General features: G+C 33.9%; 1 protein-coding gene and 1 long non-coding RNA gene across 3 annotated transcripts; one reads left to right on the forward strand and one right to left on the reverse strand.

The window, feature by feature from the left end:
• Nucleotides 1-5,852: 5,852 nt before the first annotated feature.
• LOC118054547 (uncharacterized) lies at nt 5,853-13,002 on the forward strand. Its single transcript, XM_035066187.2, has 3 exons — nt 5,853-6,711; nt 7,002-8,737; nt 12,405-13,002. The coding sequence occupies exons 2-3, from the start codon at nt 7,124-7,126 to the stop codon at nt 12,759-12,761; spliced, it is 1,971 nt and encodes a 656-aa protein (XP_034922078.1). The 5' UTR covers nt 5,853-6,711; nt 7,002-7,123; the 3' UTR covers nt 12,762-13,002.
• On the reverse strand, nt 10,949-16,798 carry LOC118054548 (uncharacterized). 2 transcript variants are annotated; one of them, XR_012169371.1, is made up of 6 exons: nt 16,258-16,798; nt 15,347-15,844; nt 14,901-14,980; nt 14,204-14,339; nt 11,499-12,678; nt 10,949-11,419 (listed from the first exon to the last, which is right to left on the reverse strand). It is a non-coding gene; the product is annotated as an uncharacterized lncRNA (long non-coding RNA). The 2 variants fall into 2 exon arrangements; XR_004688531.2 differs by having other exon boundaries at nt 10,949-12,678; nt 16,258-16,791.
• Nucleotides 16,799-26,525: the final 9,727 nt, after the last annotated feature.

Consider the following 26,525-nt stretch of genomic DNA (forward strand, 5'->3'; position numbering starts at 1 on the left):
TAAATTAATATATTTTTAATATTTTTAAATTATTTTGATATGTTGATATCAAAAATATTTTTTTCATAAATAAAAAAATATTTTTTTAATTTATTTCTAAATAAAAAATATTTTAAAAAATAATTGTAATCACACTTTCAAACACAAATTTAAGTTAAGGGTTATATGAATGAATTTGATTAATTAGTTATTTTAACTAAATCTAACAAATCAACTAGATTGAACCAAATCCATCCGGAGTTTTTTTTATTTTTCTCTGAACACCCGGCAGTGATATGTAGACTGTAGTTATACAGTAGATAAACTAAAAAAAAACAAATATCTTTATATAAAAAAAGAAGACCACTAAAAAGGTTTGTTAATTATAGATATTGAAGTACCCGACAAGTTAGTTAGAGCTATACTTGTCATGACAGGTAGCACCGACATGTAGCCTTCCCTTTAAAGACCATTGTGGGGGTGGTGGCGCGGTGCTTTATATTTAAGAGGAAACAATCGTGGTAAAAAGCTCAAGGAAAGGGCATGGTAAAAATCACTTTCAAGTGGGACAAAATCATGCTGGTTAATTAACTCATTCGCTAGGGTTCGAGCTCTAAGGGAACCGGTGGTCGTCCGACTTTGCCTTGCTAAACGGTCATCTGCATCCTACGTGGAAAATTGTCTGAAAGGGCGTTGGCATAATCATAATATGGCAATCGAGTGCTCTGGGCTTTTTTAGCTTTATGCAAGTTCCATTTTCAGCTAGAGTTTAATTTTTGATTTAGAAGGTTCGTGCTTTATGTATCTTCCACAATAATAAAACAACGACTTTTCTTCTTCTTTTTTTTCCTTTTTTTCTTCCTGGTTGAATTCACATCATTTAATATTCGATAGAATATAATTTATTTATAATCAAATCTAAATTAATATTACAACAACATCTCAATAAGGATAAAATATTAATCTCATATCAAGTGAAAAATAAATAAATTAATTTTTTTTCCTTTCTCAATTTCTCTCTCTCACACTTAATTCTTTCTTGAATTATTGTTTTATAAGTTAGACTTTGTAAGTTTACAAGGTTATTTTTTTATTTTATTTTCTTTGATTTTTTTTTAATGTTTTTCCCTTACTGTTTTCTCTTTCTCTTTTGTCATTTTTTTTTTCTATTCTGCTTTTTCTCGGCAACATATAAAAGGAAAAAAAAACTAATTTGTTTTATTTTTTAATGGCAAATAATCATTTTACCCTTAATGAGTCGTTTTGCTTTTATTTGACGATTTTTTTTGTTAGAACTACCAAGCTCCTTTCATCCTAAAATTTTAACCATATTTTATTTTATATATTTTAAGATTTCTTGTAAAGTTTCAGCTCGATCTGATGGCTGGGTTGAAAATTATGTTCAATAATATAAAACTAGTTAAATTGTGATTTTTATCAAATTTCTGAATTTCTCAACAAAAATTGAAATTTGAACCCAAGCTAAAGCATCATATTAGAAAGCTTCATGCAAATTTTCATAATTTTTTGATAACTCGATTGAGAATTACAAAATTATTTTATATAAAACTAGTTAAAAAATATTGATAAAATCTTGACCTGGACTATAGCCCACCCAAACCTTTAATATGCCTTCGCCCCTTGTATATATATAGAAATCACTTCTAAAAAGTCTCATTTATTATTTAAATTGGTGGATTTCATAGATTTAATAATCAAGATGTTTTTGAATTTTCTTTTCCTTACATAGTTAGCATTTGCCACAACTAAAATTATTAAATCCAATTAGATCCATGATTTCAATTATGGGTTAGGTAAATTAATCTACGTTTATTAAATGATGTTGTTTCAATTTGTTTTTTTAAATCAAAATAATGTTGTTTTAGAATTTTAAAAAAAGTCAAACCCTGTGTTGACCGTGTCAATAAGATTATAGATTGATTTGTTGGGTCAACTAGATTAAATCAAGTAAATTTTAAATTGATTTTTTTGTTAAAATCTAATTCAAATCAAGGGTTTGATCAATCAGGTCTTAACTTGACTTGTTTAATTGGATCATATGTGATAAACATGTAGGCAACATGATAGATTCTTTGATTACAAATTTAAATGTTTATTTTTACGTGAAAAAATATATATTTTTTACATGGTGTTTAGCAAAAGATATTAATTGGTTTTTTTTATGGGTGCTATCCCAAATGACATAATTTAAACTTGAGCACATGGCAACACTTAATGCTTGATACATCCCTAGCTTTCTTCCTTCCTCTATTCTTTTGGTGTATTATACGACAGGCAAGAATAAAGTTGTCGCCCTAAAACGCAACTAGTTTGTCAATTGCAAGACTCCATGGCATAAGCTTGGAGCGGAGGAGAAAAACGAGGAGAGGCTGCCGCCAAATCCGTAGCCAACCCTCTTGGAAGAACCCAACTCGGTCAAATGATCATATGTCGGCTGCAAGAACATAGTGTTGTCTTTTCCACCTTTCTATCCACTATCAAATACAAATACTTTTCTCCCACCTCCCGGGCTATTAATATTATTATCAAGAAAAATCTAAAACGCGTTAATTCTTCACTCGCTTTAGTATTTCACAGTGATTTTCACTTTAGTAACAAAAGAGACCAACGTGTGAAGAAAGAAGAAAAAGAGTGTCAGCTCCTCTTGCTTTTTAGACTATTGTTATTCGGTTCCTCAATGTTTCAGAATTTCAATTATGGCACAAAACATTATTCTTTTACTTTCCAGTATCTATTTTGAGAGAGAAGAGAGAGAACCGCTATATTGTCTTATTTTTCTTTTTTGTTGAGAAAATAAGTTGAGATCTTACATTCACAAAATTAAGGTCAGTTATCCTTTCGTTTTGGAAAAAAAATTATCCTATCCACAACAAAGCAAGTGGAATAGACATAGAAACATATTTTTTTGTGTTTATTGAAATATATAATTTATTTATTTATTTTATTAAATGCATACATAAACTTCTTGATTAATTATTGTGACTTTTTTGTCAAAAAAACACGTTGAAAAAACTTACATATTTAGTTTTTTTTTGCTAAACAAATTATTCAACCTACAATGAAGTGTGAGTTAAATAGCTAGTTAATAAAAATAAAAATGGTTAGCGAATAACCGTGTGCCTACTATGGACTAGAATAATAAAATGAATTTTTGTTATTCTTAAACAAAATCACTTAACTAGTTATTGGGTGCAAAATGGTCTTTTTTTGTAAGGACTAGTTGTCATTGTTATATCAATCGGGGACAAATAAGTTCTTTAATATTTTAGATACATAATAAAATGATTTATATATCCTTAAAATTAAAAAAAAAATTAAAAACTAAGAACCAGGAGCTTTTTAGTTTTTTAACATCTTGATTGCATAATGAAATCACTACATTACCTTTAAAAGCCAAAAAAAAAAACTAACAACCATATACATTCTCGTATATTCATCATGATTTGTTAATTATAACCAATTATAATGAGGGCAATTCATTTTTTAGAAAAAAATAAATATAATTAAATAATAAAAATGGTTGGTTTGTGTTAGGTATACATAAATAAGTGAGAGACACCTGTACTTTTTGGGTGGCATCTCTTGGTTGTTAAACACCACCTTAAATGATGACTTTGAAAGGGTTTTGCCATCTTTTTTTCCGGCAATCAAGTGTGGGTGCACGATAGAGCAAGCGGTTGAATTGTAGTAAATGTAACTTGTAAGTTTTTTTTTCTTACAAATTTTTTTTTCTTTCCATTATTTTTTCTCTCAATACCTTGAATTTCATGCCAGTTCTTCAAAAAACTAAATGTAACTTGTAAGTTTATATTTGTAATGATTTTGGTCTTCGTTTTTTTTTATTGCTACTTGTTTTGCTCTTGATGCTTTTTAAATGTTTTTTTTTTATTTCATTTTCATCCTTCGATGTTTTTTTTTTTCATTTAATTTTTGTATCCAATTTGGTTATTATTCTTTTGATTGCTATTTTATTTTGTTTTTCTTTATTTTTTTGCAGTTTTGTCTTTCAATATTTTCTTCAATTTAATTTTTGTATAAGTTTTGATCACTATTCTTTTGATTATTATTTGTTTTGTTTTTAATGCTGTTTTTTTTTATATTTAATTTATGTATCCAACCCGGTCTTCATTCTGTTGTTTTATATTTTATTATTATTTTCTTGATTTGTTTTTAAATTTAACCCCTTAATATTTTATTTTATTTAATTTTTGTATCTAATTTGGTTCTTATTGTTTTGATTGTTTTTTTTTTTTTATCATTTTCTTGATTTATTCTATTTTTTTTTAATTTAGCCCATCATTGATTTTTTATGCTAGATTTGGTTCTCATTGCTTTACATGCTATTTATTTTTTTAGTTTTTGTTGTTTAAGAGTTTTGGTTTGTGATTTTTTTCGTGCTTATCTTTTATGGAACGATCTCGATCTTATTACCCGAGTTAAGAGTTTTAAAGATTAGCCTTTGACTTTTTTTTGGTTATGTTTTAAAAATTTATTTTTTTATAATTTTATCTTTTAATATTAGTTGAGTTAACATAATTTTACTTGATTTTGTTTACAATGTTTTTTTGAATTGATATTTTTTCTTCAGTTTTTACTTTAATCATTTAGTTTGCTTGAGAGTTTACCTCTATTATTTTATTTTATAAAATTATCATAATTTCATGATTAACTATGTATTTGACTTATTAACTTGATTCAAGTTCTTTTTTGTTATTTTAATTTTTTTTTGTTTTGAAATGAAATTATGTATACAGACTGCTTAAACTGCTTCGTGCATTGTCATACAATATTCATAATAAAAATTATTTGCTTCTGAATTAACAACAAGGCACACCGCTTCCAGAGATGTACTTCGATTCATCTAGCTTTGATAATGCCATGATTTACAGTTTACAGGTCAACAAGGCTTACTGCTCGGTGCGGGGGAAGTAGAGCCCGTGATCGGGCTGGTTGGAGGTGGATGAATGCTCATCAAATTAGATAAAAAAAGTATGTGCCAAGCTGGTGACACGAGTTTTTGGAAATTTATATAATGTTTTTTTTTTCGTTAAAGGGTACCGTTGATGATTTTCTGTTTTTCATGATTAAAATTTAAAAGCACATCTGATCAGTTTATATGATAATTTATGTTTCATTTTTTCTATATTCTTTTAATTATATATTTCTAATAATATTCTGACGCATTTAAGAAAGTATTTTTTTTCAAGATTAATAAAATTAAAAAACAAAAATAGATCTTTTTTTGGTCAACCAACATGTGGCTCTAATTCTTTTTTTTATAAGCATAAGTATTTGAATTAGCTTATGTGTATCTTAAATGGATCCTGAAATTAATAACCATATAAGTTTTAGTGACCCTAAAATTTATAAAATTCAAACTGGTGATTTTTAGGAAATAAATTTGAGGCCTGACTAGTTGAACTATACCTTTCAAGATTAAAATTTTATTTTTTTAACAATATTTTTTGAAATTAATACATACTACCCTAAATCAAGTTTTATAATTTAGTCCACAACATGACAATCCATTTATTTAACATTTTCAATGCTGGATGTAATTTTCATCGAGGCCAATGAAATACTGAAAATCTGCAAGCATCGGGACAACTGTGATATATCAGCCCTAGGGATTCTAACATTTTCTTTAGAGGATTTTGGGGGCAAATTATAAATCTTTACCTTAACCTAATCCTCGCCCAACAGCCTAATCATGATGAACCCACTTGTCTTTCGTTCACATGTTTGTTTAATGACTAATTTACTCCAAAGGTGGACGTTACAGATTAGCAAAGTAACAGCACCTCATTATCCCATATAAATTCAATTAAAGAAATCATTAATTAATAAATACACTAATAATAAAGACAGAAGAAAGAAACAGGAAAGCAAGTTCCATGTCTCCTGCTTCACATGCTGCCTTTCCATTTTAGACTCTGTCTTTCTCTGACCACCCTTACATTTCCGTCTCTGTGTTTCCCTTTCATCATCACCACAGTTTCTTGAAAAACAAATAAAAATCAAATCTTTGGTTTCTGCAACGATGCGATTATTTGAAAAATAAATAAATTCAAATGTAAAAAAACAGAAAAGAAAAAGAAACACCCCCCCCCCCCTCTTGTTCTACTACTCCCCTCTTATCGAGCTCCAAAATAAATAAAAACATTGATTAGCAATTTATTTCTCATTCAAAGACCCACCTGTCTCTTTCTCTGTTTCATACTCGTACAAAAAAAAGAAAAAAAATAATACTTGTAGCAGTCATTGTATATTGATTCTGCCCTCTCTCTTGTGTGCAATATATAAGTTACAGAGTATAGTCTTGGTTTTTTTGGTTTTCTTTGATTCCCAGTATTTTATTTCGTGGGGGGTTTGGTTGGATAATGGGGTTTTGTTACTTTCTTGAATTCCCTTGTTAAATCTTGTGTCTTTTTTCCGTTTCTTTTACAGATTCCTCCACTTGTGCTCTTTCTAATACTATAAATTAAGTATAAATCTTTCTTGGGTTCTTTTTAAACTTTTGTTTTTTTTTCCTTCACACACACCCCCACATGCATGTTTTTAGGTTTGTCTGATCTGGATTGGATCACAAGGATCTATCTAGAGAGAGAGAGAGGTGGGGTTTTGGTGGCTTGAGACTTGAGAGTTTCTTTTGGAGAATCTTGGTTTCTTTGAGAGTGGAAGAGAGCAAAGAAAGAAAGAAGTTAGAAGAAGGTGAGGTTTTCTTGGCTTCTCGGATCTTCTTCTTTTGTGCTTTGGGCCCACTAATAGATTCTTTGCTTTTGCTTCTTGGTAGTTGCTGCAAAGTTTGATTCTTTTTCCGTTGTTTTTCTTGTGCCATCTGGGTGTAACCTGAGCTGGGTCTATTCTGTTCTGGGAAAGTCTGCAAGATATTAATTATATTCTGTTTTCGGTGAATAATTATGAACTGGACCTATTTCTTATGTTAGAAGCTCAGTTGATTATAGCTGCTAATAGTTGATAGTGTTATTTTCTGTTTGTAGGTTCTAATTTGGGGCATTGCTTATCAGTGATCTCTATTGAGTTCTATTGTTGGATGATTGAATTGAGGTTTTGAGTTTGTGTATATTCTTGGCCTGCGTTGATCTTAATACATTCCTGAGGGATGGCGGGCATTGACATTTCAAAATATGCCCACAGTCCTGTGCATAAGGCCATTGCAACAAAAAATTATGCCACTCTCAGGAAGATATTAGCTGGCCTTCCCCGTCCATGCAATCCAGCTGAGATTCGGACTGAGGCAATTTCATTGGCCGAGGAAGAGAAGGCTGAAGCTATTGCTGCTGCAATTGATAGGCGTGATGTACCAAACCGTGACACTCCTCTTCACTTGGCTGTCAAATTGGGTGATGAGACTGCAACTGAGATGCTCATGGTTGCCGGTGCAGATTGGAGTCTGCAGAACGAGCAGGGATGGAGTGCTCTGCAAGAAGCCATCTGCAATAAAGAAGAAGGGATTGCGATGATTATTGTCAGGCATTACCAGCCGTTGGCATGGGCAAAGTGGTGTAGGAGGTTGCCTCGTCTGGTAGGAACAATGCGTAGGATGAGGGACTTCTACATGGAAATAACATTCCATTTTGAGAGTTCTGTGATACCCTTCATCTCGAGGATTGCTCCTTCAGATACTTACAAAATTTGGAAGAGGGGTGCAAATTTGAGGGCAGATATGACCATGGCTGGTTTCGATGGTTTTAGGATTCAGCGTTCAGATCAGAGTATTCTTTTCCTCGGTGATGGATCTGAGGATGGGAAAGTCCCTTCTGGATCACTTTGTATGATCACACACAAGGATAAAGAGGTGATGAATGCTTTGGATGGTGCTGGTTCTCCTGCAACTGACGAAGAGGTTCGGCAAGAAGTGGCTGCAATGTCGCAGACTAATATATTCAGGCCAGGGATTGATGTGACCCAAGCAGTTCTTTTGCCACAGCTGACTTGGAGGCGGCAGGAGAAAACGGAAATGGTGGGTTCATGGAAGGCAAAGGTCTATGACATGCACAATGTGGTTGTTAGCATCAAATCTAGAAAGGTCCCAGGGGCTATGTCAGATGACGAGTTCTTCTCATCTTCCAATGACAATGAAACAGAAAGTGAGGAACTCGATGGCATTTTGACAGTAGAAGAAAGAAGGCAACTGGAAGTTGCACTTAAATTGGATGCGTCGGAACTGAACTCTGAGAATGGTGATGGGATTATTGCACATCGTCATAGTTGTTATGAGCACAGGGAGATTCCTATTGAAGACGCAAATGGTTCTATAAATGGAGAGACTAAGCAGGAAAAGAAAGGGTGGTTTGGTGGTTGGAGGAAACGAGATTCTAAAGTTGAAGGGCAGAAGAAAATTGTTCCGCCAAGAAGTTCTCTTTGTGTGGATGAGAAGGTGAGTGATTTGCTAGGGGACTCTCCATCTGGAAGTCAGCCTAAACCAGGAAGACATTCTGTGGAGATTGTTTTGAGGGATGAACACCGGAAAGGGAGAGATAGCAAGGCATCTACTTCTGTGAGTTCTGAGAGCAATAATCGTCGCAAGGAAGGAAGCCGCGAGAATGAATATAAGAAGGGATTAAGACCTACTCTTTGGCTTTCTCCAAACTTCCCTTTGCAAACTGAAGAACTTCTTCCACTGCTTGACATTCTTGCAAACAAGGTTAAGGCAATTCGTCGCTTAAGAGAGCTGCTGACAACTAAACTTCCTATGGGAACCTTTCCAGTTAAGGTATGATGCCTTTTCTTCTATCTAGCTGGGTTTTACTATAGAAATCTTTGCTTGCTGTTTGATTAGGTCATCATCCACTGCTGCCCTGCCCTTGCAATCATATTATCTATCTGCTTTCTGGATAAGGTTGGTTGTATAATGGCCTTGTTGTTCTATACCAAATAACCCTATGATCTGTATGGTAAGATAGGGCTTTTTCGTGTCTCCAGAACTTTCTAAAAATCGAGTGCTCTTCACGAGTCTTTTTGATGATATAACTCATATTGAATAAATACTTTTTATGTGCATGCTCATGTTAACGGTGCAAGAGGTTTTTGTCTTACTAAGGTCTGGGCTTAGGTGTTTGAAGCAACTTTACTGAATTTGAGGCTAATGCATCTCCAGCCTCTAAGAGTTGATTGATATACTTGTCTGTTGAGGGAAGGTCAAGTGATCATGATATTGGAGTGCATAGTAATTTTTCTGTCCTTTGGGTATAGGGAATTGCTGATCCTTCTTTGAGTCATGAGTAATTGCAGCAGAGACTAGGGATTTAGTCATAGAAGTTGTAGAACTTTTGTGGCCTGGCTGAAAAGCCAATCACTCCAAGAGCCTGTAATAGAGGCTCTTTGATTTTAGTTGTTTTCTGTAGTCTATGCTCTATACCTTCATCTGTTTTCTCTGCTCATGCATTGAGTCATCATTATGGGCATATTTAAGAGAGCTTGGAGGTTTTTATTAATGTTCCAAATGTTGAACTTGTATAGTATCATGTTGTATCTCTTGCTTTTTGGTGAATCCAAGTGATTCTTACTTCATTGAAATCTTCATACTTGCCTCTTTTGCTTATATATCTGAAATGCATATTTTATTTTTCCTGTCTTTAAAGAGAAAATGGGTGATTTCCATCTTGTTGGAGTAGTAGTAGTAGTTGTAGTCTCAAAAAAAAGAATTATTACTATTATTGTTACCTCATGTAGATTGGTGCCAACATTGTGTGTAGATTTAGAGATTCAATTGAATCTGATCTAACTTGACAATAGTTACTAGATTTTTTCAAGCCAGCTAGACTCTACTCATTTAGAACTGTAGACTTCTTCCACCAATGGAGAAAGCTCCTTTTATGTTTTCCATAATTGTGGATAAGCATTATTTTGGTTACCATATTGGCAAGTTATGTGTAGTTAGATAAGTTTGTGATATTAGAGCAGAATTGATCTAATGCAATGTTTCCCTTGTAATGGAGGACAAATTTTGAGCACATTATTCATTGAGGGTGTGTTTGGCATTGCCTTTCCAAAACTGTGGTTTCCATCTAGACCATGGTTTAAAAAATAGCAAATCGAATCTTTCTCAAAACCATGGTTTTGAATGTTTTCGGCATTCCAATACCATGGCTCCAAAAAGACAACCAAGCACCCAAAATTTGGCTTTTGGCATCATGCATTCCTTTTCCTAACTCCACCACAATCTCAAATAGTCTTTGACTAGTCTTAGAACATGTGGTAGTTATTGATGGAGGACCGACAAAAGATTTTAGATATTCTTGTTTTAGAAACATAAGTAATAATAGAACTATCTAAAATCCTTTAGGTGTCCTTCCCTAGTTTTTTAAGGAAAAAGTTTTGCAAGGGCACCCGACAACACCTTTTGGCCTACTATCCATTGGCATCTTTTTAACGATTACATGTCCGCAGGGGCAGTATAGAGTGTAAATATCTTGAAAAGAAAAGAAAAAAAAGAATTGGTTGAGAGAATCTAAAATAGTTTTCTTTATTTGATACCAATGAGAATATGAGGAAACAAACTTCAGTAAATTTTTAGGTTTTCCAGTTTTATGGCTAGTTATGGATCTGGATTACATAACCATATATTCCACCTCAAATGCTGGTGAGTTGAAAACCATCCTTGTAACGGGTTAGTTTCTAGTGCAAATTGTTGCAATGATATATAAGTGAAGTGGAATAGAACCTAATCAGGAATATGAAAGTGAGGGAGCAACACCCTAGTTGGATATCACTATCATGGAATTGTTGCATGAGGATAAACAATGTTGTTCTGCCTCAGAGGATTCTTAGAATTAGTAAGAAGCATCAATCTTCAGTCTTGAGCTTAGAAAAGTATGTATGTTTAAATTTACAGAAATGCATGCATGTTTAGCATGCTAGTGTACATGAGCATACATGCACATGGATGCATATACTGTCATTTTTTACATGTCTGTCCTTGTAGTATTGGCAATCACCATAATATCATTATAAGAAACTTTACCTTTAAGTTATGGAGCTGATATTAATGGTTGGAGTTCCAAAACCAAGGAATAGCATAGCTCATTCCACTTTAGTTACCCTCAGTTATGACCTGTGGCAACATGTGGTGTACAATATCATATACGGAGTTAATATAGCACTCTAAGGTGTCATGTTTGCCTTGCTGAATCGACTGTCGGATTGATGTCCCTATACCCCAAATAGTTGCCACATGAGACTCTCTTCATTAGCCTTTGATTGATCTGCTGATAACTTGGCTTGCTCCTTCGTGAGGGGCTAGTTGGCATGATGCGCTTTATAGATCATATCCTCTGTAGCGTGAAAAACACAATAATGTGGAATTTATTGGACCCCATAACTTCAACTAAACTAATACTGATGTGGTTTTGGCTGAAGTTGGTGAAGGATTTGCTCTGGTGAAATCAGGTAAGTTCTGTGTTGATATGCAAAATGCTCATCATTATACCAATTTATACTTCCGGAAGAAGAATGAAAGAAGATGATGATTTTACCTTAAATGATAAATCTCAAGAATTCTCCCTGCTTGGTCCCGGGATAAGTTTTCAGTGGAGTCAAAAGGCAGTATTTCATCATCATCATCATGTTTGAGTTTTGCAAATATCCATGGCTTGCTTAGTCTCCTTATTCCTGGTCCCAGCCACATGCCACTTGTTTTCAGACGCAAGGTAGAAGCATAGTTATTAGATCCATCCATCCAGCCTGGCTGGTGAAACCAGAAACCTAGTTAACCAGACACTTGGCAAGTCTAGGTTTCTGATAGGATCATCTAGGAGTCAAACTTGACTGAAACTTGAAACGTAACTTCAGTCTGCTGAATTTCATTTGAATTTGAGAAGTTTCCTGCGCAGCTCCATTTTAGAAATACCATTTGACCAAGATATGACAGAATAGGATTTTAACCTGGCCTTGTGGTAAGAGAGCATCTAACACTTACTGTCAGGTGTCAGGCCATGCTAGATAAAATGTTTAAAAACCGCACATAAATATCTGATTGTTACGCATTTAAATTATTATGGATCCTATAAATCCAGTTAACTAGTTTGGCATCTGGGTCAAGTTTTAACAATTATGATTTGGAAGATATTTTGTTGGCAGTAGTCCCTTGCACCAAGGTGAGTTTTGAAGCACCTCGATAACATTCTCTCCTTCCAAATTTGCTGACATGCTTTTGTAAGATACTGGAGAAAATCACTTCAAAAAAGGGGAAGGGAGAGGTGAGGAGGGCCCAATTCCACCAAATTACTTTACTGACTGGAATGCATTCAAAAAAGAACTGGATGACAATGCTGCCACTTCTTGTGCTGCAGCTTGAATTTTTTTTCTTCTTCTTTTTATTTGGTCCTATTGTTTTGTCAATCTCTGAATACGTTTTCTGAGTACTTCATGTTTACATCCAGGTTGCCATTCCAGTAGTTCCCACCATCAGGGTACTGGTTACATTTACAAAGTTTGAAGAACTACAGCCACTGGATGAATTCTCAACACCGCCTTCAAGTCCTACGGCTGCAGGACGGGAAAGTCCATTGGTCACACAGTCCTCAACATCATCTTGGTTTCAGTGGATAAAAGCCCCTTACCAACGCCCTGGCTCGTCTGCTGGTGGCTCTAGCAGTAGGATAGAAAACATTCAGGACCCATTTGCTATTCCTTCAGAGTATACCTGGGTTACAGCTGAAGCGAAGAAAAAGAAGATGCAGGAGAAGAACAAATCAAAGAAAGCAAAAAATCATGGTCTAATGTCAAATAGGGAATAGTGTCTTATAAGACCACGGTATTGTGATAATGCGAGGAAAAAAAAGCACCCTCCTAGTCGGGAGAAAATTTGGTGCATCATTGTGGGGGTTGGAAGGGAAGAAATATTGTGATTCTTTCTTACAACAATTGCTTGGCCTGTAACATGTTTTAACTTCATTTTAGATTAATTTGTTACACTACCTTCTGTATGTGATTGATTTGTTAACTCTTTACTGACAAAACCAGCAAGTTACCTTTATAGCCGACGAGTACATCGAGTGCCATCTTTCATTTCATTTATATGTCAAGAGGTTTCTGTATCAATTTTTTTTATCTTTTTAGTCCTAAGTTTTTGATCTTCAATGTCACCCTCAACTCCCACGATTACCTGCCACTCACAAACCTCAACTCCCACCATGGTTTCACACTATAATCCCAGTTAGTGGTGTCTTCTTAGCTATGAGTTTTCACCACATACCAAGAAAGGAATCATTGGGTGGCTCTAGAAGGAGGAAAGATTTTTCCAGAGAGAATGATAAAAGGGACGTTAAAGGTTTTGATTGGTGTTGGATTTGATAGAAATCTATTCACAAGGTTCGATAGTCGTGCAACATGGGCAAGCATTAAATAAAAGAATCCTGGAAAATTTTCACAGCCCTTTTGTTTTCTACACATGTTTTCTATCTTCAATGTTCTAGAGGACTTATTCTATGTAAATAAATACAAGAATGTGAATACTGTGAAATGCTCTTGAAGAATTGCATCACCAGGATATCCATCTGCAAGAAGAGAAGATTGTAACTGCTAGAAAACTGAGTGGGACTTTTTTGAAAAAGAAAGACAGTTCTCCAAGAACAAGAGGCAGATTATTCTATATGGCGTTATCATGTGTTTTCAATTTCCTTGTCGAAGTGTTTTGGATTTCTAAAAATGATAGGACTTTGTCCTGAAAGGGACAGTTCTAATTCCGTGTATACATTGATTCTTATGAGCATGCATTTGTTGTATTTTGTTCATGTTGACAAATACAACTGTCTTAACTGGTCCTGTGACCATCCTGATTCTGTACCTATACTTTTCCAAAATACCTAATTTAATACCATCGTTCTTTGTCCCTAGCCTATAAAGAAGGCTTCAGACGCATATCCCATTAATGATAATAGGACAGATTGATGTGAAGCCATATTTCTTCTTCTTGATGTGTACATGCCTTCAGATTTTTATTTATCCCCAGAACCTCACAGAGATCATTAGCTACTTCTGATACGTTACTTTTTGGTTGTTTGAAGGCAGACCCTCATGGACTAACCATAGATACATGCAACCTGCTCTAAAAACATATATAGAAAATTTCAGCAGGCACCCATGTTCTCAATCCTCTGATTGGTTTAGGATGCAGGCCTCTTCTTTGAAACAAAAATCTCAATCGAAGTTTGTGTGCATTACCCAAATACAAAATTACCTTCATATGATGGCTAAAGGAATCAAACTCATGTCGTCATGATCATGCACCTACATATGCTTTGCTTGCTAGGTAGGGCCCCTGCCTTTTGGTGGCCTACCTGTTTTTATTGTTGCTACCTATGTTGTCCAAACACCTAAGAATTCAAAGAGTAGAAGTCATCAAAGGCCAGAAAGCTTTCCTTTGCCTCAAAACACACACACATGATACAAGTTCAACAGCTTCACACAATCGTTAAGAATTCTAACTCCGGTTCTGAACTAGAACGAATTATAATGTCCAAGTAAGGTTCATTTCATCCTGTCAATGAGATGCTATGTATTTGAAAGAAAAGGAAAAAAAGATGCTAGCTGGGGCTGCTGTTAACCATCGTAGCATGCGATAAGTGTCTAGTATAATCTCAATTGTATCAAGTGCCTTTTGCCACTGAAACTTGGAAGTCTTCAACGGTCATTTTGCATTTCATGGTCAGATGCATTGTTGACTCACAGAAGGGATTGCATTTGATTATATTTCGAGGCATCTTCCACATTTCAACAATATTATACTCATAAAAGACATGCACCTGATTGTTTTTTGTGCTAAACGTAAGTATATTTAGTGATTTTTTGAAGGGAAGGAAAAACAAGGAATATAAATATGCCTTGCCACACTACTAAAAACAGGGGGTATTAGCATCTGAATTAAAGTGTCATACCTATGCCAGGATTTCTTGTTCATTGAATTGTACAAACACAAGAATTCCTTGCTCCTTCAAGTTCTCCATCATCAGAGATGCTGTGATATTATGAAAGAGAAAGGAAAATATAGTGAAAGTGCAACAGAAAAGCAAATAAAATAGCTGCCTGAACCTTAAAAGATGTAGCAAGCATGAATAGATTGTAAATGGAGAAAATAAACCATCATTACTTCATTTTCTAGAAATTGTTCATGCAGCCATACCCTACATATCATAATAGTGCCTAAGCCTAAACACTCTTTTAAAGTTAGGGACAAAACACCCTTATTACTGTTGAAGATAATATTGGAAGTAGTTTGCTTATCAAAAAAATGGCGTGGCTTGTGGGGATTCATCATCAAACACAATCAAAATCCAATATTCATGAAAACTAAGTATGGTAAGCAAGGGATGGTTAAGTTTACCTCGGTTCAAATTCAAGAACATGAGCAATATCTGTGCCATATGCAGTATCTGGCCAACTTACTTTCCTCTTTTGATGATCTGTCCTTGCTTGATTTTCCTCAATTGTAGTAGTAGAAGCAGTTTTCTTGAGATTACTCTTGAGAGTAGAAGTTTCTATGTGAGGTCCATTATTAGACCCACTAGGGCTACTGCTTCTCCTATTTCTTCCACCATTTCTCTTTTGATGATCCTGTACTGATTCATAAGTACTGACTTCTTCCTCCATGACCCCATATTCTTTCTTTTCTGCGAAGGATCCCCTCTCAGTTTTGTTGCTTTCTTCACCTTTGTTGATAAAGTTTCTTGAAGGTACATAGCAAGAGCACACCAAAGAAGTGCACCTGTTCTGCCCCGAGGCCGCCAGGAGTACAGTCAATGAGGTTAAACTTGATATATCTCGCTGCCTGTGTTCTCCCTATGTATTGATATACCATGCATATCCACCCTTTTAGCTGTGTCTGTTATCAGTAATGGACAGGTATCAGAACAAAAAAAGAAACAAAAGGAGAGAAAACCCGTATATAATAATGTTAATATATAAGGTGGTTATCACTAAATGATTATGGTTTATTGCTTTGCATCTAAGAAAGTGGGGATATGGCCATATTTTGGTTTTTGGAAGTGGGGTTATGCGCGTTGGGGTAGCAGGAAATAGGGAAGACATGGTTGGATATAGAAGCACAGGCACAATCATGGTCATTGCCTCACCCACCACTTAGACTCGTTTTTCTTTTGCTTTTTTTTTCTCAACACTCATTATAGTGTTGTGGTGATGAATTGGTGTGTGTGGGTAAAAAGACGTAGTACATGTTTGTTCTTTAACTTTTGACTATTTGCGTATATGTGGGCATCATATTCATTGTTTGCTTACAGTTGGAAACGGACATCTGATCTTTTTATTTCTTCCCACGCTGTTTTGCTTTTCCTGGCACAAGGCCAGAGGGCATGCAACATGTGAGTGGAGAGGGAAAGCAGAGAGAGAGGAGGATTATTAAGAGAGTTGCAATACAGAATCTTTGTTGAGAGGGCTAGCTCATTTGTGCATCTATGGTGTAAAGATTGATTGGACATGATTTCAGACACCCCCCCCTTCTTTACCCTGTTCCATAGCTGGATTACATAACAAGGAACTACTTCCTTGATATAATTCCTTGTCAGCAAACGCTATTATACTTTGGAAGGGGCACGGAACCTCTATTGTACGCATGTGTAGCCTTTATAATTATGCTACAATATTGGTTTTGTCGTCTTCTTGTAGGAGGGCACATTTCTGTGTCTGTATCAGGCAATAATTTCATTGCATCCAGATCCATTTGCAGGAAGCTGTCGTAACTCGTAATGTAGCAGCACCATCTAAAGCTGCCTTGCAATTTGGCTGGCGAGTATGAATCTCGTATCTGTCAAGAAGTCAAGGTAGGTTAGGCTTTTAAAGTCCAAGGATGTCCCTTATTTTCTCCCTCTTTTTTAAGACAAAACCCACAGCTTCAAGTTCATGGACAAAGTCTAATGACTGAAGATGGGCGGCGGCAGTATCTGTAATCTTAGCATCTTTTTGGCTGGCCAAAGTTGACGAAGTTATCTTCTGTCGTTTAGACAATTTTCTCTTGGTAATTTCGATTAGACAATTTACATGAAGGCATGCAAACACCGGCCAAACTTCTTCTCTTTATTGGTTAAAAAATTCATCATTTTGCCATATTTTTTGTGTGTAAAACGATTGTTCCAAGGCTTTGAAATGAAACAAAACATATTTGCAGCCAACAGAAATCACTTTAGTCCATAGAATTATTAACACTATGTACTAACAAGTCTCCTCAGTTGCCTGGGTTCGACTCCCAAGCTCACCCATGTATTTGGGGGTTCTGCTAGTGGGGGAGGCGTTTGTTCCCTCTCTATACCGCACGGGTTGGAACCCCTTTGTATACCTTCCTGCCATCCCCGCGGTGACTTACCTGCCTTTTGGGCTTGCAGGGTGTTCAGTTAGGCCCTGAGGATTAGTCGTGGTGCGCGCAAGCTGGCCCGGACACCCTAGGTTAATCAAAAAAAAAAAAAAAAAAAAAAAAAAAAAAAAGATCCAGCCAGCACCATCTAGACCCCTCTAGTTATTTTACCCATGCTTCATCGTGAATTGAATAATTTTTTTGGTTTTAAAAAATAAAAATACAAGCTTCTCAAATGTGTTTTTTTTTTAATTCTAATTATAAATGAAAAAGTTTATGCATATATTTAATTAAATAAATTAAAAATTATTTGTGTCATTATTAAAAAAAATTGTTAACGTGTCTATTCAACTCGCTTGCTACGAGTCAAATATTTTTTTCTAGCATAAAAAAAATTAATGTGTAGATGTTATTAACGTGTTTTTTAACATCGAATAAAAAAATATAATTGTAAATCAAAAAGTGGATACTTACATATAATAAATATAATGTTAATAAAGATATGTAAGATCTCAAACTAATTCTTTACGTAATAGAAAAATAGAACAATGTTAAAATTGCTATAATGAAACACAATTTTCTTAGTTTTTGTATAAGATTTTTTTAAAAAAAAATTACCAAGAAAAAAAACAAAATTAGAAAATAAAGAAGATAAAAACAAAAAGAATGGTATTAGTAAACCAAATGTAGAGTTATAAATATTTCAAGTGTAAGGAATAAAAAATAATATTTTAAAAAAAATGTAAAGAAAAGAAAAATAAAAAGAAAATATTAAATGAGATAACAAAAAAAGAGTGATAAATATGCCTAGTATAAAGAAAAGAAATATATAAATTTTTTTTTTCAAAAAAACCCAAAAATTAAAAATTTTACTACTATGACAGTAAAAAATTGTTAAAATTTACGATCATATCATTTGTAATTTAAAAGACTATTTCCATAATAATATTCTTACAAGTTCTTCAACGTCTTAATGAAATGATAGCTGCTTTTGATCCTAATATTCCTTGTTTTTAGGATTACAATTTACAATCACAATCTTTCTTAAAAAGACCTCGAAACCCCCACAAAAAAGAAAATAATTTACAAATGTTAATTATAAAGGTTTTCAAAAACTTGTCAAGCATATGCAGGGGTTTTATTAAAATTAAATACTTAAGATTTTTAATTATTTAAGACATTTTTTATAAGATAAATGCCATGACTTCTCTATTAAGTTGGTCGGAGTTCGACCATGTATGTGTTAATGGATTAGCTAAAAAAATACATTAAAAACAAGAACGTGGATTAGAATCGCAATTACAATTCAATTTGAGATCAAACCATGAGAAAATCAAAGTATTTTTGGCTTATATTTTCTTCAACTAAATGAATTAAGAAGGTTAATTATTGATTGGCTGAAAAACAAACCTCCAATAAACATTATTTATTTATACAATTCTTCTCTCTACTAAAAAAAGCTTTGGTAGATTATTATTTATATGAATAAGGAAGCATCTCAATTTTTTTTAATTTTTTTTTGTTTTTAAAAAACTTACTTTCTAATTTTATTTAATTCAATTTTATCTTTTAATATTTTATTGATTTTAAGCAGAGCTATGTTTTGACCCATCAAAACCAAGCCCAAGTCTATTTTAACTTGAGCAGTACTAGTCTATATCCAGAAAGATAGAACTGCAGGGATCATTGCTCTGCGTACTTGTTCAAGTAGATGGTAAATAACAAAAGCTGCAACAGATGATTTTCCAGGATATTAGGTTGATTTTCATTTATTTCGAATAATAAAAAATTAAAATATATGGTTCTATTAGGTTGATTTTCCTTTATTCTGTCGTGCTTGAATAGACATAGGCTAATTTATATGGGATTATGAAGTCTATGAAGTATGAACTCAGTTTTCTTCTTAGGCTACTAAAAAATATTTGTGTTACATAGCCCCAAGCTAGCTCCTCCTAAAGCAAATTAGCATTAAGATGTTGTTTTGGTCAATTTTCGCCAAAACTAGACCCCAGAGAGGAAGCAGAGAAGTTGTAGCAGTGGAGATTGTTGAGAAAGTGAAAATGAAGAGAGCACAAACCGATGATGGCAATGAAGCAGCAAACTTTTTGATCGCTACTTACAACGCCAAATGGAAATGAACTCCGTTTACTGTTGTTATAATTCATGTAATAGCAACAGCGAATCATTTAGGAACATAGAACAAATGTGGTTTCAATCAACCAAATCACCTGAGAAAAATTCAATTTCAGGAGGCATGCAGTCATCTGTAGCCCATCAAATCCATCCATATCAAATACAGTAAAAAAAAATTAAGAAGCTAAACCTAATCTTGTAATTAATGATCAATTAAGAAGCTGAATGATCAACATCAGAACAAAAAGATGAAAGAAGTACTAACAATTTCTACCAGTATTGCTAGCAATAGAGACTTTTAGAATAACTAACCAAGGAGGCGCAGATATTCTCAGAAGCGACACCTACTTTCTGGACGTATGGTGGTCTGCAGAAAGGCAATCGTTGTCATAAAGATGAGATCAAACTAACCTAATCTAAACTAACCAGGATTCTAAATACTAGTTCTAGCCAGGATTCTATATACTAGTTCTAGCCAGGATTCTAAAAACTCAAGGATTCTAAAAACAAATCCCTTTGATTTAGAAATTCTAGGAATCTTTTTTCTATCTCAACTGCTGAATGACCCATTAAGAATTAGCTGAATGCTTAACATCAGAACAAAAACTTGAAAACAAGCACTAACAATTCCTACCACTCCTGGCCTCCATTCCATTTACTAAGCTAATGCAAGCAACACTGCCTTGTTCAGCTTTAGATTATAAGTTCTTACAACTATGTATTTATCTTCTTAGAATCACCAGCTAGTCAGAAACTTCATTTATAGAGTTCATATCTAAATCAAATTAAGGACCTTGTAAGAAAAAAAAACTAATACCGGCCCAGGAGACCCAGAAACTCTCAAGCTTGTGATGTATCATTCCTTTTTCGCTTGCTGGGATCAGAGAGGAATGTAGTGATCTTTGCAATATCCAGTGGCTTCTGAATGCAGTTGTCGAGGCCAGCGTCAATGAAAGCTTGTTGGTCAGACTCAGAAGAGACACCTACAATCTGACTCTTAACACCCATCTTGCGTAAACGCTGTGTTGCCTGACACACACATATATAAATATCATATATAATGCATACCACGACATTAATTAGCACTTGAAGCTTTTAGACAGGAAGCAAAATTTACAATTTTATGCTTCAAGATAAAACCAAAACAGCCTCAGAATCATGATGGATCATCAACTTTGGATTTCATTGAGTTCCTATGGATTTCACCAAGATCAAGATGAGATTATGCAGACTAACAGTTGTTTCCTTTTCACTCTACCAATTAAGTTAGTGGTTCTTAAGCAGAACTTCGTAAAAAATTATCATTATATTGCGAGTTATCAAGAAAATAAAGAAGACTATTTCTTTCTTTCAATTTTATAAAAAGAAACAAAGAATGGGGATGGGGTTTAGGATAAACATTAATAAGTTGAGGCTGGTAAAAAAACATATACCTGAATTCCATTCATGATAGGCATATGATTTTCCATAAGAATGAGATCATAAGAAGCTCCAGCAAGATGTAGATAAACAGCTTCTTTCCCATTCCTTGCCTCTTGAAATTCCATTGTAAGCTGCTGTTGTGTCTCAACTGACATCATGAGTCCCCGATTGGTGTCTCGAACAGTGAGATCATCATCAACAATAAGCACAGAGAAATTATAGCTGCAAGCATAGAAAAGATGGCAAGCATATGATTTATGGTCACTGATATAATTCATATTATTTAAGAGGAACAATGATTTCCATTTTACCCCCCATCTTGTTCCTCACCACTGAGCAGTGTCTTCTGATCCAGCCAGTTATTCACAATAGCGATCTCCTGTCTTGTATCACCAGATTCATTTAGAAGACTGGACTTTAGTTTCCAGGCTTCATCTCGATCTTTCTTGAGTGCTTTGATTTCTGACCCCTTTGCATTCTCTAAAACCTTCCTCTTTTGATCTAACTTTGCAACGCGCTCATTCAGTTTATTGACAAGATTCTGAATTTCTCGATCAATTTGAGTGTTATCTTCGTCAGCCATTGATGGAGGAATTAATGTTTTCGTGGCTTCTTGATTCTGAGAGAGGGAGACTCAGAGAGGGTGAGGAAGACAAAGGGAATGAGTTATTGATGTGCGTGTGAGAGAGAAGAGCCAAAATGTTGCCTTTTATAGAGCGGTTATCTCTGTTATGAGGGAATTAGTTAAGTTGACATGTGGGTGATGGAGAAACGGTGACACAAGGCGAGAGATAAATGGCCGGGTGTTCTGAATAGGCTGTTGTAGTGGTTAATTCTAGCTTCGCTCCTTATATATATAATAGAATACTGGCGGGAAAGTTAGTTTCATGGCCAACTAGCGCGAGTTAATTAGCCTAACCATAGTAATTTTACATGCTATTGGACAAGCACGGAGGGTAATGCCCCAGACAGCGGGGGCAAAACTACATGTAATTTTACATTTTTGTCCTAATGTTTTAGAATATTTTTAATCATATCCTTTAAGTGAGACTTATGCCAAAGATACCCAAATTATGCCAAAGGATACAATCATATCCTTTAATCATAGTATGACCTTTCATTTATTAATACCTTTCATTTATTATAACTACAAATTTACCTTCTTTTTTTATTTTATTTTTGTCATATTAGAACACCTCACACACACATTTACAATATATTATTATGAGTTAAACAAATAACAAGATCATCCAAACATACTGTTCTTTTGAAATCAAAATTGTTATCAGGCTATATGTGAAACCATACCGACCATTAAGATGTAAAAATTGCATGAATTAATCTGTAAAACCATGCCGACCATTAAGATGTTGCTTTGGTCAATTTTCGCCAAAACTAGACCCCAGAGAGGAAAAGCCGAGAAGTCATAGCTGTGGAGATTGTTGAGAAAGTGAAGATGAAAGCAGAGGTGCACAGCAGAATATAGAACAAATGTGGTTTCAATCAACCAAAGCACCTGAGAAAAATTCAATCTCAGGAGGCATGCAGTAATCTGTAGCCCATCACATTCGTCCATATCAAATACAGTAAAAAGTAAAAACAAATTAAGAAGCTAAATCTAATCTTGTAATGACCAATTAAGAAGCTGAATGATCAACATCAGAACAAAAACGTGAAAGAAGTTCCAACAATTTCTACCACTTCTGGCCTCAATTCCATTCACCAAGCTATGAGATTATTAGTTCTCGCAACTATTTATTTATCTTCTTAGAATAACTAGCGAGTCAGAAACTTTATTCATACAGTTCATCTCTACATCAAAGGACCTTGGAGGAAAAAAAAGAGCTAGCAGAGACCAAGGAAACCCAGAAACTTTCAAGCTTGTGATGTATCGGTCCTTCTTCGCTTTTTGGAAACAGCGAGGAATTCAATGACCTTTCCAGGGTTCAGTGGCTTTTGAATGCAGTTGTTGAGGCCAGCATCGATGAAAGCTTGTCGGTCGGGCTCGGAAGTGACACCTACAATCCGACTCTTAACACCCATCTTGCGTAACAGCTGTGTTGCCTGATACCATATATAATATGATATATGATCAGGACCAGATGCAAATATCATATATAATGTATTTCACGACATTAATTAGCAGCTGTAGTTTTTATACAGGAAGAACCATTTAAAGTTTTATGCTTCAAGGCTAAACCAAAACTTCATCGAGTTCATATGCTTCAAGGCCAGACCAAAACTTAGTGGGTCTATATTATGAGTTATCAAGAAAACAAAGAAGAATCTTTCTTTATTCCAATTTTATCAAAAAACTACAAATGGGTTTTGAAAAACATTAATAAGTTGAAGCTGGTCAAAAAATATATACCTGAATTCCGGTCATGATGGGCATTTGATTGTCCATAAGAATGAGATCAAAAGAAGCCCCGGCAAGATGAAGATATACAGCTTCTTTCCCATTCTTTGCCTCTTGAAATTCCATTCTTAGCTGCTTTTGTGTCCCGGCTAACGCCATGAATCTCCGATTGGTTTCTCGAATAGTACGATCGTCATCAACAATAAGCACAGAGAAATTATTGCTGGAAGCATAGAAAAGATATCAAACATATGATTTATGGTCACTAATATAACTCGTATGATTTAAGAGGAACTATGATTTCTATTTTACCCCTGTTCTTCTTCGTCCTCACTGTCCAGTGTGTTCTCATTCAGCCATTGCTTCACATTAGCGATGTTCTGGCTTGCAGCTTCAAGATTGCTGCTTGTATCATCAGATCCATAAAGAAGACTGTGCCTTAGTTTCCTGGCTTCATTTTGATCTTTGTTGAGGACTTCGATTTCTGACCCAATTGAATTCTCAAAAACCTGCCTCTTTTGTTCTAAGTTTGCATAATGCTCATCCAGTTTCATAACAAGATTCTGAATTTCTTGACCAGTTTGAGTGTTATCTTCGTCAGCTATTGATGAAGGATCCAGCATTTCTTGATCACTTTGAGTGTTATATTCGTCAGCCATTGATTAAGGAATTAATGGCTTCGTGGCTTCTTGATTCTTTGTGAGAGAGAGAGACTGGGAAGGGGAGAAGACAAAACGAATGAGTTATTGATGTGCGTGTGAGAGAGGAGCGCCAAAATGTGGACTTTAATAGTGCGGTTATTTCTGTTATGATGGAATTAGTTAAGTTGACAAGTGAATGATGTTGAGGCTTGAAAAAGATGACACATGTCGAAAGATAAATGGCAGGGTGCTCTGAATAGGCTGTTGTACTGGTTAGTTCTAACTTCTCTCTTTATATAACAGACTGTGGCGGGAAAGTTGGTTTCATGGCCATCTACATGCAGCAAGAGTGAGCTTTACATGTGTTTGTTTCGACGGTTTAAAATATTTTTTATTTAAAAAATATTAAATTAATTTTTTAAAATACTTTTTATGATTTTAATGTATTTTTAATAAAAATTATTTTTTATTACATGGACTTTCCTTTTTTTTTTTTTTAATTTAGGTAAAGAGACAGATGACATGTTATTCATTTCAATTTTTTTAAAGAAAATAAAAACAAATAATTTATTATCTACCTTCCTAGTTCTAACCATATAAGGGGTGGTTGAAAAATTGAGCAAGAACTTTTTATTTAAAAATTTATTTTTAATCTTAAAACACCTAATAAATACTCTTAAAACCTCAAAAAACCAATTAATCAACCAAAAAAATCTAAAAAGAGTCCAAAACACAATATCAAATCAGGAAAAGTTTTTCTCTCTCAATCCCGATTTACCTTTTCGAGTTCAAAAACATCTCAATAGGATCCATTTCGTGGAATGGAACTCGTTGACACTAAGATCCGTTATATATATTTTTTTTGCTAGAAAAAAAAGCTAAACCAACAACTTTCTCTCTTCTTCACTATTTTCCAATGACCTTTTCTCTTTACTCTCAAGCACAGCTTTTTCTTGTGAAGTTGAAATTGGTCATGAGATCTCTCCTTATTTTACATTTGGGTTCATTTTTATTGATTTTTTTTCTTTCCTTAATAAATTTTAAAAAATTGGCTATGAAATTATGCATTGAAAATTGCAATTGAAAAAAAAAATTTCAAGATGAAAAACACCTGGTCATTATGGATTGCTAAAGTGAATTATCGGGGTATTTTTGTTGTTTTTATAATTATGAGACCCAACTGGAGAGTTGACTTGGCTTAATACTCTAATCTTATGTTAGGCAAGTTATTTCAAGTTATGATTTTTTTTTTAAAGTAACATTGTTTTAGTTTGTTTTTAAAATAAAATTGATTGAAAATAAAACCCAATTTATATATAAAAAAAAATTGTTAAAATCCGTGCCTAAACCTTAATGAAATAGAGTTTATAATTACACACAAAAAAAAAAGAACAAAATTTGGTTCACATATTCTATTTTTGTCTAATTAAAATTAAAAACTCCTAATAATATTTATTTATTGTGTTTGGCTAGAATTTAACAATTCGCAGGAGATTAGATGTATTTACCATTTTAATCTCACATCTTACGAAGATATCTAAAAGTTGAAAATATAACCATTTTCGAAAACTTATGCATTATAATGGAACTAACTAAAAATTTAGATTTCCTTATCACTAGAATGATTCCGGGCTTTTAGAAAGTAAATTTTCTAAATTGACTTTTAGAAAATAAAACCCAATTTATATATATATATATATATATATATATATATATAAGTTCTTTTTGTTTGTTAGAAAATAGTTTCCATAAAGTGGATGAAACATAAATTGAAAAATAATTTCATGTATTTGGCTATATTATAAAAAATAAGTTGAAAAATAATTTGTTAATGTTTTAATTTTTTTTCAAGTTTATTAAAAAAATAAGGAATAAATCTTATAAATAAAAAAGTTGAAAGATGATGAAATTAAAAAAAAATTAAAATTTCATAAATTATTTCAAATAAAAAAAACAGCAATAAAAAAATAAGGATCAAATTTAATATAAAAAAATTTTAATTAAAAAAATAATAGAAAAGCAAATAACAATTAAAAAAATAAGTTAAAATACAAAAATAATGAGTTAAAATGATATCAGCACATTAAAATAATTTGAAAACACTAAAAATATATTAATTTAAAGTTAATAAAAAAATAAAATAAAATTTAAATTTTTTTATTAACGTTTTTAAAATGGAAAAATAAATAGGGCTTTCATCTAGTTGGTTTTTTAATTATTATTTGATTACTGTATTGAGTAAGAAAAGATAAACACGTGCAAGGCTGTCAGTGCGGTAACCAGATTGGTTCCAAGTTCTGGGAAGTTGTGTGTGATGAGCGTGGAATAGACCCTACCGGAAGGTTTGTTGGTTCATCGGATCTGCAGTTGGAGCTTGTCGTGTACTGCTGCAATGAGGCTTCTTGTGGGAGGCTTGTTCCTCGTGCAGTGCTCAATGACTTGGAACCTGCTTCCGGTAGCATATGACTCCCACCATTAACAAGCGATCCAACATCACTTTCAGTGCTTTGTGAGAGCTTTTCTCCTTCGATCCACTCTGTAGCAAGAACTTTTCTGGATGTAGACTTCTCGTGGGTCTTTGGCCATCAACCTGAAACGCAATGTTTTAGTTTTGATTCAGCACAAAACTTTCATGGAAGAATAG

The sequence above is a fragment of the Populus alba genome, chromosome 3 (genome assembly GCF_005239225.2).
Source record: "Populus alba chromosome 3, ASM523922v2, whole genome shotgun sequence".
NCBI lineage: Eukaryota > Viridiplantae > Streptophyta > Magnoliopsida > Malpighiales > Salicaceae > Populus > Populus alba.